Source organism: Pinus tabuliformis, chromosome 1_1 (genome assembly GCF_031772625.1).
Source record: "Pinus tabuliformis cultivar Carrire ecotype Pingquan chromosome 1_1, CPIR1, whole genome shotgun sequence".
NCBI classification, from domain to species: domain Eukaryota; kingdom Viridiplantae; phylum Streptophyta; class Pinopsida; order Pinales; family Pinaceae; genus Pinus; species Pinus tabuliformis.
Genome location: NC_142297.1, coordinates 787,786,614 through 787,803,696, shown reverse-complemented (window position 1 = coordinate 787,803,696; position 17,083 = coordinate 787,786,614). Strand labels below are relative to the sequence as shown.

Below are 17,083 nucleotides of genomic sequence, written 5' to 3'. Positions count from 1 at the left end.
GAGAAAGTCAGTTTATGACGAAACAAACCCATTTATGGGAAAGCTAGTTTGTTCCGTCATAAATTGATAAGTTTATGTCCAGTTTGTCTTCAAAAAGGGCGAATAACCATACATGGGTGCACATAAACCAAAATAACACCAAGTGCAATCCATCTTTGAACCGAAAATACATCAAAAAACAAGACCTAGATGGCCTCTAGCATCCAAAGATATCATGCTACAACAAATACCTACATATCATCAAAATAATTGCCTATATTGGGATCTTTGTCATCAATATCACTCTCTAAGCATTAAAATAAGATAATAATAAAAAAAAAGTTTAGCAGGTCAATTCAAGATTTTGTTTGAGTGATGGGTACATTTATGATATTTAGTAGGGTCATGATAGAGGAGTTCAACAATCAGTGACACTAACATCAAGGTACATAATGGGATTGGCACTCTTGATCAAATGCTAGTTCGATACCCTCAAACATGACAAAATCCAATGGAAACATTGCAATACCTCCAATCCTAAAAAATCACAGATCTGTGATTGTCTGTTGGATTTTGGATTTGAACCAGTACCGAACCGGCTTGTTCGGTACGATTCAATTCACCAGTCTAAACTAGTTTTTGCCTCAAAGTAGTCGAATCAGATGGTTCAAACTAGATCAATCCGGTCCTGATAACAATGCAATAAACAAGTTGGTAAATATTTAGGCATCTCAAATTTTGTTGACAATGTAGTGTCTAAATGGACAAACAATTAATTCTAAGGCCTTAATTGATGAAATTCTATAGCTGGCTAAATCTAATTGATGAGAATTATTAGAAGGATCATATAATTTTGTAAAAACAATTTCATTACACTCAAAATAATATATTATAAAACGGAGTGAATAATGAGAGTTTCACAATGGAAAGGAACAAAAATGGAATGTTAAAACACTAGGAAATGATGAAGGTATGGTGAGGCAATATGCTAGGCTATAGATCAGCATTTAAACCCATGAATATTGACAATAAGATAAAAAGAGCAAATGTTCTAAAGGTGGAAAGCCATGTGACAGTTTTATCAAGTAAAATTATTTTAAGCATTACAAAAAACAACGCTCTTCAAATCTCCCCTTCATGTCTTGATCAATGTTTTAAAACTCCGACCCTGACTCCGACTCGGCCGGCTCGATTTCAATGACTCGGTCGTTGTAAAAAAACATTAAATATTTATTTTTTATAAAAACACATAATTTTAAAGATTTTCATTCATGTTTCCAAACACAGCATTAGAATATAGATAGATCATAGAAGACAACATATGATCAAAATAGGCTCATGAATATATCCATTATATGAAAATGGCACCCAGTGCATTGTCCAATACATACACAATGATGATATAGAGATCAAACAAAAACACATAACCAAGGAGGCTAGAAATGGCCTCTACAACAAAAGTATGTGACCAGTACTACTGGCTACTGCTAGAGTTGCCAACATCATCTGGCTCAATGTTACTTGGGAGCAGGAGCAAAAGCGGGGAGCGAGAGCGAAAGCGGGGAGCGGGAGCAAAAACGGGAGCATGAGCAACATTTTCAGAAGCTCCTGGTTTGGGAGCGAATCCCAAAGGAGTTCGACAACCAATGTCACTAACATCAAGGTACATAGAAGGGTTGGTGCTCTTGATTAAATACAAGTTCCATACCCTAATACATGACAAAATTCAATGGAAACATTACAATCCCCCAATCCTGAAAGTCTGCTGGATTTTGAATGAAATCTAAAATTCTACTTTCTCCATATGAAATCCATTGAGGTCGGAACCACTCTCAAACATCCTGAATCACTTCATGGTAATGTTAAAAATTTAAGTAAAAGGATGAAAATGAAGATTAAGGAGAATGTCACTTTTACTTTAAGAATTTAACATTACCATGAATAGCATATCAATACTAGGGATCAAAGTCAGACAGGGAAGCCCAGGGAGTCCCCAAAAATAAAATAAAATAAAAAGCCGTTTTTTTGGGTTCACTGGCCGCTGTATGTAACCCGGCCGGGTTGATACGGACTCGGCCGAGCCGGTCGGGTTAATACCGAGTCGACCAAGTTGTTACACAACTCGACTGGCTCAGTATTAACCCGGTCGACTGAACCAGTTCAATGGTTGGGTCAAACTTTTTTTGACCGACTCGAACCAACTCGGCCGAGTCGGTTCCGAGCCAGCCAGGTTTAAAAACATTCGTCTTGATGTCTCTTCAGGTGCTAATAAGATAATACAAGATTATTAATGTCCAATAAGTGACCAAAAATAGGTCAATGGCACTGCTAAGTACATATGTGAGGATACAAAGTAGGAGCACTAAAGTAACTCTTGGAAAACATGATATACAAATCTATCCAATGCTAAGAAGAAACCAAAACCTTAGTCCTAACCAAATGGATAAGTGAAAGCATAGTGAGATACATGCAAGTGTGGTGGATAACCAAAGGCCACGAACTATCAACCCTATGATGCAAGTCGTCTCACTTGGATGGAAATCAACCATTCCCAATGCCCTCTGTCCTAAACTCTACAGCCAATGCCCTCTCTCAACACAAAAGTTTACAGTTAAGATTAAATTAAAATGCCCCACCTACCAATTGAGTTCCAGTTATCTCAGAGGTGACATGACCACAAGGGTCTAGCTAGTTAAGCACCAGTAACCTCCGAAAATATCACAGATTTGATGTCTCATGTAGTTTTCTTGTTTGTCTGCTTCTTGGTGCCTCTATCTACTAGAAGCACCAAAAGAAAATTTGTAATCAATGAAACCAGATCTGGAAGGGACTAAAAAGGGGGTACTAAGTGATATATGAATCCATGGGCATCCCTCATGTACAAGGTCGCACATCTCTGGTCAAGGAAGTAGGAAGAACCTAGACAGAGTGAGGAGGGCTCCTTGAAAAGAAAACAAAAGGACCCATTAAACATGTAATGGATGGTGCACTTCAAGGAAGTGCTCCTTTGTCTTAATCTCATGAAGATGGTAAATTTGGTAAGTCCTATCCCCTCAAGTGATGTGGTGGCCAATTTCAAACCAAAGATGATGTGAACCAACCCAAAACTACCCAAGGGGGATTCGGAGAGCATACATCCAATGTCGAAGCATGGAGGGAATCTGAACAATAAGGCCATCTATCCACTCCAAAAATTGCTTCATGTAGAAGGCAATCTCTTAAAAATTTGTCTACATGTGATATTTGTTCATAAGAAAGCCCTTTTACTATAACAAAAAACTCACATATTTGGGAATCAATAGAACTTGAAAACCAACAAAGCTACAACATAATTACTAGATATATCAAGATAACATCTACTGGACACAGCTTTCATTGAATTTTACTCAAAAAAATGTAAACTCTATCCAGCATAACGAACAGGCCCAAGGGACTGTCACAAACTCTTCAAAGATTTTCCAACAAAGGAACAAGGCCCTAACAATGATCTTGAGTTCAACAAAGACCCCAGCCATACTTTACAATATATTATCATGTGGGTATATGAAGAAACAACAAAAAGTAGTAATAACAAATTACAAAATTTTATGCAAAATGTTGTCCAATAAATATATCAAGTTAACATTTCTTTGTGATAAGTGGCCTGCATATCTAGTTGACTGGAATTAACTTATAAATAGTATTGATATTGTATCATTCAATAAGCACTCCACATTCATTCCATCAAACTTCAAGGCTTCATACAGTAATTAAAGCATATCATATCAGATTCATGCAGACATTAGTTATAAATTATTTGTAGGATTTACTTAGCATGCCATTTCTATCAAGATTTCTTCTGGAATATTTCAAACCAATAACTAATAACAAAATCAAGTTCAACTTTCAAATTTCAACAAAAGGATAAACCTGAAGCCTGTCTGGAGATTGGACGACTTGAGAACGCAGTTGAGAACCTTCTTGGGTCTTTTGTAGAAGCAAGAAATCTGCATTTGAAATCTGCAACCAAAGAAAGGTGTCATTGACTTCTCACAATGATGGCATTTGAAACCAAATGAAATTCCCTTGTTGACATTTTATTTAAAAAGGGATTCATGCACCATACTAAGCAGCAAGAAGTGCCAACTTGCCATTTGAAATCACAACTTTTATATTTCAGCAAGTATAAACAAGTGCCTAGGGGTAAATCAACTTGCTGGGAAATGCACTCACCATAACTCAGCAGAAAAATGAATTGATATATGGCAGAAAGCCAACAAAACAGTTGAATTAGAATGGAATTGAAATAATGTGTCTGGAACTGAAATGATGCGTAAATGAGTAGAACAAATGCTTCTGCTCTAAGCTCAAATCCAACATAATAGTTACGTAAAGCACGATGAAAGCACTTTCAAAGAAACATCTAATCTAACACTAGGTAACTCTTGCAATTAGAGTTTAGAATGGTAAAGTAATTGCCAATAGAAAGCCGCATTGCAGTATATAAATCAGATTGTCACTTCCAATCCATCGCTCTTGAAACATCTTTTTGATTATATTCACTATCTTATTGAGAAAAAAAATTACTTGTGAGTCATTTTTATAATTATGCTTGCTAAGAAAACTAATTAATAGAGTTGAATATCTGTGCATGCACATTGGCACATTCAAACTAGTAGAAACATGAGGCAAACAATTGCCAGAATAGCTTACCTATCAATATTGCCTGAAATTACTTTTATATAGATTTAGTACATTTGATATTTTAGGTGACTTGGTGAGGTCGGGATGGATGGATAGGGCTTGGGGAAAATGAAGAGAATGCCCAACTATCAGGGTTAGGTTGGTCAACAGTTATGTTTCTCAAGTTTGCATTAATCACTTTACTATTAGCCATCTCAATTTGCACTACACCAACTCCCAACCCCACTGAATAAAAGTAAACTAGTACTGGAGCCCAAGGCCAACACAATTGACGAATACAATAAACCACGACATCAATAAAATAGGGACCATTTGTATGCAGCAACTTGAAACGATGTAGATCCAAAGTTCAACAACAAGTGTGTTTTGCACGAGGATGTTTCATCGAGAGAAGACTCAAACAGAGTGTTACAAGAGTGAGCACATGAGAACCGTGATGTTTACAATGGCTATGTGAAAAGCTTGTTCAAAGTTAAAGGATAAGCACAAGCCTGATTACTGAATATGAAGAAGGGCAAGACCTAATAAAACACATTGAAAGATTCAAGAAAAGAATGAAATTTACTTGTGATGACTAAAAGGTGCAAGAGTTCTCAATGGCATTAGGCATAAAAATGTTTCAATAGTGAACAGCTCACTTTATTCCAGAGCCTAAAATTACATGTGGCAAACTTTACGCAATACTCCTATGTCAGTGCCAAAAGATTAAAGTCGAAAACAATGTGACTACCATGAGGCAATGAGTCTTCATCACCTGCCCTGATTAAGCTGGAACAAACAAGAGTGGATGAAGCAATTTAGGCCACCAAAAGAAACTGCGATTCATATTTTCCCAGGAATTGTCCATGGTTTTGCCTACAAATGGTATCCCCACCAACAAAAGCAAAGGAAAACATGAGAATGGAACACATTATGGATGTAGTTCCCTGCAACTTAAGCAACAATGAAAATATAACTTTGGCACAAATATTGGGAGAAAAAAAATGCATCAGTTTCCAAGGAACATACATTCATAACCAACGACAAAATGGTTTTTAAGGTGTCCACTCCTAATAAGGAGGAAACCATTCTTGATAGCTACCAAAAAGAGCAAACCCATGATAAGAAAATCCAAGAACCAATGGATCAACAATCGATAGAAGGTACAAGAGAAAATCAACATAGCAAAAGAAGGAAAAGAACACAAACATTTGGAGATAGCCGATTTTTTGGAAAGCAAAACAATAGCTGAAGCAATTGCCATATCCAATGACTTTGTCGATGTCTTCAAATATAGCTACCATGACTGAGAAGGCATTCCCAAGAAGTTCAAGGAGTTGGGAACCAAACCGCAACAAAACAAAAAAACCCTTAAAGAAGAGGCTTGCATATGGAATAGGCCCAAAATACAAGGAGAAGACATAGCAAGAAATGCAAAAGTTGTTAGATTTCAACAGAATTTATTCAATAAGCAAAAGTGAATGGATGTCATCAATTGTGGTGACCAAGATGAAAAACAGAAAGCTAACTATGTGTATGAATTTTGGACGTTGAATCAAGTAACAATCGAATACCTCTTTTCAAAACCCATCACAGAAAAGGTTCAAGAGGGGTAGCAAGTAAAGAGATTTATTCACTTCTAGTTGGATCAAGGTTGCACCGAGCAGGTGCCTTTTTGAGAGTGGAAGCATCAACAATGTCATTTCAAAAAATCCTCCAGAGCGGAGCATCTAATATATATGTTATAGGCTATGGAATGGAATAAGCCATCTAGAAATTATCAACAATAACATGACCAAAGAAGTCTTCAACAACTAAGCATCTAATATATATGTTATAGGTTATGGAATGAAATAGGTCATCTAACAATTGCCAACAATAACATGATCAAATAGTTATGTTTACAAAATAGGCCATCTACACACCAAAATATGAGGATCGTAAGGTTCAAAACAATAAACTGAGCTAGTTGCTAAACACCTTTCTACAAAAGAAGTGTTCAACAATTGTAAAAGACAATATTCCACCAAGACTTCAGGACAAGGGGACGCCGGTGTGGGGATATGCACAATGGGGATGTGTGGGAGTACCCTTAAATTTTAGGGAGGAGGAATTGGGGTATATAATTCTTTTTCTTTTTTAATATATATATATATAGATATATAATCAAATTCATATTCATTTTTTTTGGTAGGTAAGCACTCACGGGGGATTTGAACCAATGACCTATCGCAAAGAGTGCCTTAACAGTGCACCCATTCACCGTCAATCCAAAGCCTCATGGGCTATAATCAAATTCATATTCAATAGTGAAAGCATAAATACATTAATTCATACATTATTGAATTAAATAATGAAATACACTGATCCATACTCATCATTCTTACTGATACATAAATCATTCATCCATAGACCATGAGATTCAACAACAAAATACATTGATACATATTCATCATTCATTATTCACCATTCTAGAATCTACATTGATATAAAAATCGAATTCATCATTCTAGATTCTAAATTGATTTAATTTTAAAATTCATCATTCATCATTCTAGAATCTAATTAGTACTACTACTAAGCAAAATAGACTATAGTAGATACTGAAATCTGAACACTGGAATAGTAAATTGATATAACTATAACTCAAAAATAGGAAAGAGTGACGAGGCAAAGAGTCAATATAAGGTACATAGAGGGCTTGGTGCTCTTGATTAAATACTAATTCCATGCCCTCTTACGTGACAAAATACAATGGAAACGTTGCACTGCTTCCAATCCTGAACAACTATTAAGTCTGTTGGATTTTGTGTGATGAGGTCGGAACCACTCTCAAACATCCTAAGTCATTTCATGGTAATGTTAAAAATTTAAGTAAAAGGATGAAAATAGGGCCCTAGGGTTTGTTGATTTTCTAACGCAACTACAAACAAGCCCAATTTTCTGCCACCGATAATTACTTCCAATGATATACAATCTTACTTTAGTACTTTTTAGAACATCATTAAGCAATTACACTCAGAAAATTCAATCGTAGATGCATCGGAAACAGTGAATATCACAACAGAAAGAGCATGCACAATAGACACCAAAAATTTTCACCCAGGAAACCAAAACTCAATATAAAACCCAACAATCTTTTCTAGGAGATATTGTGCAATTCAACAAAGTACAATTTGATTTTTCCAAGTCAAATTTGGCCAAACAAGACCTACAAACTAGCACTATTCAAACCATGTCAAATTGGCCTAAATTCGACCTCTTGCAGTTGCTCATAAATTTGGCCAAAGAGTTAAATAGGTTGAATTTTGGCCTCATGCTGCTGCCCAAAATCTTAGTCAAACTGCCCAAAGATTCAGTGAAATTGCACAATCAAACTCTACCTAGAACTCGATCAACAACCTCAAATTTGATCAAATTGTGCCTTAGAAAACTTCAATCAACTTACTCAAAATTTAGTCAAATTGCGCCTCAGAAAACTTAGATCAACTACATCATAATTCAGTCAAATAGTGCCTCAAAAAGCTTCGAACAACTGCCCTAGAATTCGTTCAAACTATGCCTCAAAAACTTCAGTCAATTGACCTCACACAACTTGGTCAAAGCCTAAAAAAACTTAGTCAAACTAACCTCAAAAAAGCTCGGTCAAAGAGTGGTCAACATTGGTCAAATTTTTGCCTTCGCCTCTCTCTCCTTCGCAATTGTGAACATAGAACAAATGGTTATGTGATCCCAATTGACTGCCAAATGGAGGAGGTCGAATGTGTATATATAGTGGTCAAATCAAGTGGGTTTTGACCAAGGGTCACACCCATTCAACTGGTGGGGTTGACCTATCTCTTTGGAGCCTATATGAGCTCAAAATTAATAATTTTCATTTCTTTTAAAAGGCTTATTTGACTACCAACCGTAGTTACCAAAAAAATCAGCACTCCCTCTTAGCTAGGGAGGTATTCAACTTTGACTTTCTCAGATGTCCTCTTTGCTAAACAATTTCTCTATCCAAAGAAAAGATTTAATGAGTTTGCTATGTTAATGTACCCATCCACTTCATGTTCTATCCTAGAACCATGTGGAAAGCATCCGACATCAGCATCACACAAAGGATATAGTTATCCACTAATCACATGTCCTTTGCAAATGGATCTAGTCACCCACTAGCCAAATACCCTTTGGCAATATTGTCAAGTACCCCCTAAACAGAGTAAACACAAGACTAGTCCTAGGTCACAAACTATCCAAGTAGTCACCTAGAATCAAGTCAAAATTGAGACATCCAAGACCCTAAAACAAGACCAAGAACTTCCACCAAGCACCAAGTCAACCCTCCAAAGTATCCTCCTCTAAAGGAGTCAAAGTCTATCCAAGTCAATGAAGGTCAACAAGTTTTCCTTCTGCAACTTTCAAGGTCCCAACCTATGACTTCAACCTTGCAACCCTCAACCTGCAATTTCGATCTGCAGCAGCAACAAAAACCCTAGAAAATCTCACACCTGTGAGCCAAATTAGGTCAAAATTTTAGTCTTTTCTCCTTTGCTTGGTTTTTTTTCCTTTCCTCTAACATTAACTTGTCTTTTTCTTCTAATTTATGTGTAGACCAAACTTGCTTGGCATTGGATACCAAATAGGTCGAATTCTCTTCTTAGCTATACCTTCTTCAAGGGTTGAATGGGCCTCTTCTAGGACAACTACACTGGAAGGGCCCACTTAGTCTTGGGAGTCCAAATTTTACATTTTAAACTCAAAAATAATATTCCTTTCTAGATACAATTTGCCCTTAAGGGTCTTCAACATAAGAAAAAGATTCAAATGACTCAATGAACCCTAGAAGCATGAAGAATTCTTCTTTTTCTTCTTTTTCACTTTTACAATAAATATACAATGACACAGATATAATTATTATTATTATGAAGACCAAGCATAGTTACATTTCTCAACACTAAGAACCAGTTTGCCTACGCAATTATCGACCGAATCATCCAAGATGACAGGTACAAGCTAGCTGACATGGTTATTTATTATAAGTACAAAATATACTTGGTTCCTGGGTCTGCGCTCAAGGAGAAGATTTTGAAGATCACACATGCAATTCCATCAGCTGGACATCAAGGTTTTTTCAAGACATAACGACAAATTTGGGAATTATTTTCTTAGAAAGGTCTAAAGAAAGATGTGATGAAATACATCAAGGAAAGCATGACATGCCAACAAAATAAGGTTAAGCATACGCATCCTGCAAGTCTTCTCCAACCTCTACCTATTCCCGAACATAAATGGGAAAGCATCTTGATGGACTTCATTACAGGGTTACCCAAAGCACAATATAAAGATTGATTTACACTATGATGGACAAGTTAACCAAATTTGCGCATTTCTTTACAACCCCATCTGATTATTCAACCAAACAAGTACCAAAATTGTTTTTCCGAGAAGTCTTCAAACTGCATGGACTGCCAAAGAATATAGTTAGCAATCGCAACAGCAGGTTTATGGGTGCTTTTGGCCGGACTGAATTAACCCCTAGCGCTAGCTATCAGCCACAAACAGATGGTCAGACAAAAATAGTGAATAAGTGGATTGAGGGTACCTACGCAATTATGTGACGGGGCGGCAGAAAGCATGGATCAAGTGGTTGTACCTTGGGTAGCATGTTGATTTTTGTTGCTTGGGAGGTACTCCAAGCCTTGAGGATCAATTGGAGGAAGGAGCTCCACAAATGGCCTTGTGGGCTTGAAACCCAAGCTTGGGGTTTTGCACCCATCAATGTTGGGGACAAAACTATGGAGATATTTTGAAATGTGGTGGGTGAGGATGATAGTGCTTGTTGAGACGAATCCGACGCATCGAACATCATCGGATTCTGAGTTGTGGTTGAAGAGAAATGAATTTTTGAATTTAATGTGTGGGTTTGGTCAAGGTCGGTTAGGCGTTTAGAGACCTTGTGACAAGTTGTCAAGCCCACACATGTGATTTGATGGAGCCCTTGTATTGTGTATAAATATAAGCTAGGGGAGAGTCATTTAACACATCCAAGAAGCATATTTCATAGTCTTCACATCAAGAAAGGCAGCTAGAGTGCAAGAACGTGCGAGTGCAAGAACGCGCGAGTGTAAGAACGCACAAGTGTAGGAACGCGCAAATGTTGGAATGCACGAGGGCAAGCAGCACGAGTGAGGAATGAGCGTTTCGCAAACTACACCAAGGTGACGCAAAAGCAGAGAAGGGGTAGGTATGTATTGTATTGATGTGTTAAGGTTGAATTGTTGCTAATGGATGGTGTCCTAGGACAGGATAGTTTGGAAGTTTGTTAGCAACCAAGAGGAAGGGTTTCCTAGGTGGTTGAATGCCCTAACCAAGAGCAGATGCTACAACAAGGATTGGTCACTCGTGATCTATTGGAGGGCAACGTGAGAGTGGACCAAGTGTGGATAGTGGATTGGGCATTTATGGTATGTTGGAGGACAGCGTGATAGTGTCCAAGTTAGAGCTCGTTGTACACCAACTTCATGGACTTAGGTGGTTGCTAGAGTGGCAGTTGTTAAGTTCATGAATCTAATCAACCAGGAGCAATTTGTGCAACCCTATACTTGTGTGTGGAGAAGAACATCTACAACAGATGATGGGCAGTCCTCCTAGCCGTGTTCATTGTAGGAGATGGACATCTTACAGTGGTTTGTGCCCTATGTTGGTCTTCATTGGAACAACGCAGGAAGACCATAGTGAGCTGAAGTCCCTGAGTAGCTGAGGAGCAACAGTGGGCAGTTGAGAGTTGTGCAATGTGAACAACTCGACAAGAGTCTCAATGTGTTGTGCCCTTGATGGACTAAGGCACAACTAGTGAGCAGATTGGATAGTCGAGGTTCAGTGGTCAAATGGACTTGGATCATTGATAGAGGCAAGAGCTACAAATCAAGAGCCGAAGAACCGAGCAAGTACAGGGTACAACCGAGAGGAACTGAGAGAGTCGACTGCATCAACCAAATGGTCAAAGTATCTAGTTGAGGGTAGATTGGTTGTCGATGGACCGACACCAAGCCCCAGTTTTGTATTCTTGTACTAGTGGATGTATGAGGACCATTATCCCTAATACGAGAGCCCTAGACTGTTGTATTATATGTTGATTAAGATAGTGAAGTTGGGTTCAAAAATGTAAAAATTTGTCCATATTTTGTGCACTAGTAGATTGACTGTTGTTTATATTCTATTGTGCAAAGTAGTATCATTGTGATTCTTGGTTTGGTAACGTCATATATTTAAGATTCTATCCCAGAAACCAAGGTCATGGAAAAACAACAAAGCATTCTACAACACCACCTACCACATATCCATCGGGATGTCGCCATTTAGGGCTCTATATGGGTATGATGCATCATCCTTTAATAACAAGGTTTTTGGAGACAACAAGTTGCCTATTGCTAAGGATTGGATACAAGAAAGTCAAGACATCCTCGGAGTACTCAAGGAAAACATGCAGGTTGCTCAAAATCAACAAAAATTGTACGCAAATCAACATTGAACAAAATGCAGCTTTGAGGTAGGAGACCTCGTCTTCTTGAGGTTGCAGCACTACCGACAGTCTACCCTTAAGAGTGTCGTTGAAAAGTTAAAGTCTAGGTTCTATGGGTCATACAAAATCCTCTGGAAGGTTGGGAAAGTGACATATGAGTTAGAACTTTCGAGAGACAACAAAATCCATCATGTATTTCATGTGGCGTGCCTCAAGAAGGTCGTAGGGGAGCAAGTCACCACATTTGTCGAATTGTCGCCCTTAGACAACGAAGAGCAACTAGAATTAATTCCAAAGATGATAGTGGACGTGCGAGAAAAGAAGTTAAGAGGAAGAGTAATTCAAGAATACTTTATCAGGTGGAAGAATTTTCCAAAGGAAGACGCGACATGGGAAAGGGAACGTATTCTGCAACACCCGAATTTGCAATTGCATGAGGGAAAGCAATTTCAAGTAGGGGGACTGTGATGTCCTCTACAAATTGAGGACAAATAGGATGAAGTAGGCTATTAATCCCGGTAGACTATAGTCCTCCATAAAGGGGAAAAAAACCCCAAAATCCCCATTGTTGGGGAAGTTTTGGGGCAGTTGGGAGAAGAAACCCAAAAATTGGGGCTTGGAGTAAAGATCACTCAATCATTTTGAAAGAAGAGGCCCCTCTAGGAAATCTATAAATATGAGAGGGATGAATTCATTTTGGATCATCAATTTGTGAATCATTTCATCTGTTCTCCTAAGCTTAGTTCTAAGGGTTTTAAGACCCCTTTCTTCTTGTCAATTTCGATGATGAAAGGTTCCACCATAATTGACACCATTATATCTTTTCTCTTTGTTCTGGCATAGACAATATCCTATGGAGGCAACGAATTCTCTAATGGTTTAATTCCTTGTTTTGCCTGGGAACATCGTCTAAAGGACAACGAGGGTTTTTCTATTGGTTCTCGAATTTTGTTCTGGCACAAGAATATCGCAGGAGATTCTGGTCTTAAAATTATAGTCTGAAGTCATACGAATTGCAGTGTTCTAGGGAGATACAAAATTCCAAAACAATGAGCTCTATGAGAAGATAATATTATTGTGATCAGCAAAGGGTCTAACCCTATAGGGTTTTTTGTAAAATTACTCACGCTCTCAAGTAATTTGACACGTTGAACAACATTGTGACAGAGGCCTCCGTAATAGTTGACTTGTGGACTCTAACATTTTGGAAGTCTTGTAGCGGGTTCAGCATTCTGAAGCAATTGTGGAGTTTCATGTAACAAAGCAAACAGCACTTGAAGGGACCAAATTCGTAATTGTTGAAATGATTAAGAATCAAGCTCTTGAAGCATACAATCCATAAATTCTTGTAGCAGAATTCAATCCCTTAAGGCAGTGGAAAATTTTCTAAAGAGAGTAAACAACATATGGCAGGAACAGTTCATAATTACAAGGCAAGGAAATAGATTTGAAATCAACAAATTTCGGCTAGGATAGCAATATATTAACGTTTAACTATGAATTATATGGTGCGAATTTATGTCTTGTAGAATAGATAAATAATCTAGAAATTTTGCAGTCCATGGTTCTATTGGGTTTAATCGTATCATTGATGAATAGTTGAACAAGTTTCTCGGCCAATATTTGTGGCATTGTTGGAAACTGCCGAATAATATATTTACTAGTAATATTTGCTTTAATATTGGGTTTTTGTCATATAGTTGTTGAAAAAAATATAATATTGATATCGTTGAACGATATGTACGAAGGCTATCATATCATTTAGAAAGAAATGAATTCACTGTTAAAGGTTGTGTTGAATTTAATTGCTAAATGTGCGGGAAGACTACTGCCTCCCGAAACCCTAAGGCAGAAATCCCCTTCAATTATTACAAACATGTATGTCATCTCCTTTTACTTATTCTATTCCAACATTCTCTTATCTTTCTACTTATGTTCTAAATCATTCTACTTCTTCGGACAACGACAAGAAGGATGAAAACCAAACTCCCCCTACTCCACCTCCTTCTCTTGATGTGCCTATTGAACATGAAGTTGCACCATCCCCACAACATCCTAGACATGTTTGTAAAAGAAGGGATGCAATGGGTTATCTAGTCAATGATCTTTCTAATAAATGACAAACATGTTTACAATTCCAACAAGCCTCTTCATTATTGCTTCCAACTTCTGGAGACTCTTGATCCAACAACATCTAAAACAACTTTTGGCCACCCAAAATGGGATGCAACAATGAATCAAAAATTTGTTTCTTAACAACTAACAAAACTTGTGATTTTGGCCCTCTTGCAAAAGGAAGAAAACTTGATAAATGCAAATATGTTTACAAGCTTAAGTATGCCACAAATGGTAGTGCTGATATATGCAAGGCATAATTAACTGCCAAAGGTTTTCACAAGTAGAAGATATTGATTATAATCAAACCTTTGACCTAGTTGCCAATGAATTCCATTTGCCTTATCCTTGCAATTGTCTACTAAATTCAAGGGGAGATCCATCAAATGGACATTAAATCCACCTCCTTGCATGGGGATTTACAAGAAGAAATGTATATGGTCTGAAAATTCCCTTGAAATGCAACAACTGGAATTAATTCTCCTAATTGATTAACAGTTTATTAATTTTCTTATTAATACCGAATTAATCACACTGTAATTCCTTCACCAAACAAAATATTGCGGAAGCAAAAATAGGAACCGAAAAATATTAGCACACACACTCAAAATTAACATGGTTGTTTTTGGACAAAAGTCCCTGAAAAAACCCAATGTGGGAAAACCAATGCAGCAACTGAGGGTTTATTTTATTATGCAACAGTGAATTCTAAGTACAATCTTTGGAAGCCCTGTTGGCTATCCAAACAATAAGAATATGACAGAAAGTATTTAGAGAGAAAGTTCTCTCCCTCCACAAGCAAACCCCAACCTCTAAAAATTGGTAGTCGACCCTTGCGCAGGTCGATCCTGCTTTTGACAATCTGCGTGGTTGTACTAGGAAAACATGCGTGATATTCGCGACTGTTCTGGAAAAACCCGTGCAACCCTAATCTATGACATCAAAAAAATCGGTGTGACCCTTATGACTAATCTAGGCTAGTCGTGTCATGGAATACTTCATTCACTCACTTGTTGCCTCTCTAGAACTGGAAATCCTCCTCAAGATCACTGTCTCTACCCCTCTAAGACTTGCTACTCAATCTCTCGAACTGTGTAGATCACTGAGTATATGCAAAATCTAAGTCACGACTTCTCTTGCCTGCGCTACACTCGTGGCTTTTCTGTACTCGCGCGGTTGTGTTGGAAAATCAAAGTTATTATATTAAGGTTTGATTCTCGTTTCTTCATTATTACTTGTGAGTGTGTTGACTTCTTTTAATTCTATATTATCTTATCTTTCATCAAGCAATTATACATGTATGAAGATCACAAAACAAGAGACACAAGATATAGGCATATGCCCTGGCAAAACACCCCTCGAGGGGAAACCCCAATCAAAATAATTCCTCCTTTCAATAGTATTCTTTGAGACTCTTTACCCTAGACCAAGACCAAACTTTCCCTCCACACCATGTCAGCCTCCTAGATCTTCGACCCCTTCCAACAATTCGACTAAACAACAGCTTCCGGCAACAACGAAATCTTAGAAGACTTCAAACTCCCAACCCAGACCACAAAACAGAGAGAGAAAGGCACCAAAAGTTAGATTTTCTTCTTCTCTAAAGACTTCCCCAAACTCGCACTTTTTACGTCCTCCCGACAATAGACTTCGCACTTCTCCAACTCCTCTTGAGATATCAAACTTGCTTGAGAGTGAGTGGTTCAAATGACTTCGACCTCCTTCAATATATAGGCTTCTTGTGGGTCGAATGGGGTTCCTTAGGCCGACTTGATCTCCCTTAGGCCGACATGATGTGGAGGGTACATAATTCATATTTGACTTGATACAAAACCTTTTTACATGGTTTGAAAGCCCAAGAAGGGTCTCTTCGAATGTACAATGACTCTATAAACTCAATATTAATCCTAGGAGTCCACAATGGGGACTTTGACTAATATAATGATGACCCAAGCATGAAACCCATGCTTTAATAAGTCATTGTTACAATAATAAAAATTATTTTATTTATTCTTTTGACAAGTACATTACATAATGACTCAAGTACATTATTGAAGACCGAACATAGTTACATTTTCTAACAAGTTGTACTCGTTCCAAAAATTCTATTACAGTAACTGGAATTAATTCTTCTTAACTATTAATTAATTAAGCAATTTATTGCTATAGCAACAACGAAGTAATCACACTACAACCTTCATAAATAAAATATTGCAAAAAATAAAAGCACTAGAAACTGAGAAAAGCTAGCACACAAAAATATGACACCGTAATTTTTGGACAAAAGTCCCTGTAAAAGCCCAACATGGGAAAATCGATGCAACAGTTAAGGGTTTTATTACCATGCAACAGTGAGAAATTTTGAGTACAATAAATGTTGCCAAATTGGCAAAGTTATCCAAGAGAAATACCGGGAAGAATTTTTTGAGGGAAATTACCCTCTCTGAGCAATTCTAACACTTGACTACCTCTAAAAAGCTAGTCATCCAACCACTCTACACAAGCCCTGCATCACCCTAGCGCAATCCCTCAAACGCTCTACCTAAATCAGCTTCCAATCGAGTTGTCCTGACTCGTGCATGCTACTGACTGGGAAAATGCTTCTTTGACTCTTTGGAAAACTTTCCCAACCTCCAAAACTGAAAACGTCTTCCTCTTCAGCTGGATCGAAATCTCGGCCTCCTCTTTCTGACTCTCCGAAACTGGAATAAGTCCTTCGAACTCACTGTCTTTGCCCCTTTCTACTTCCCGTTTTTGATTCAAACTCTTCGAGCAATTATTGTTGCTCTCTGGAAATCAAGTTGCCCAAGGAAACCGATC

At 37.7% G+C, this 17,083-nt stretch overlaps 1 protein-coding gene across 1 annotated transcript in view; it reads right to left on the bottom strand.

Annotated features, from left to right (window-relative positions):
• LOC149216357 (kinetochore protein NUF2 homolog) overlaps positions 1 to 17,083 on the bottom strand; it is a 114,809-nt gene that overhangs the window by 88,884 nt on the left and 8,842 nt on the right. Inside the window, exon 5 of the mRNA XM_089391193.1 lies at positions 3,889 to 3,978. Coding sequence (XP_089247319.1) covers positions 3,889 to 3,978 — 90 coding nt within the window. The remainder of the gene's footprint in view (positions 1 to 3,888; positions 3,979 to 17,083) is intronic.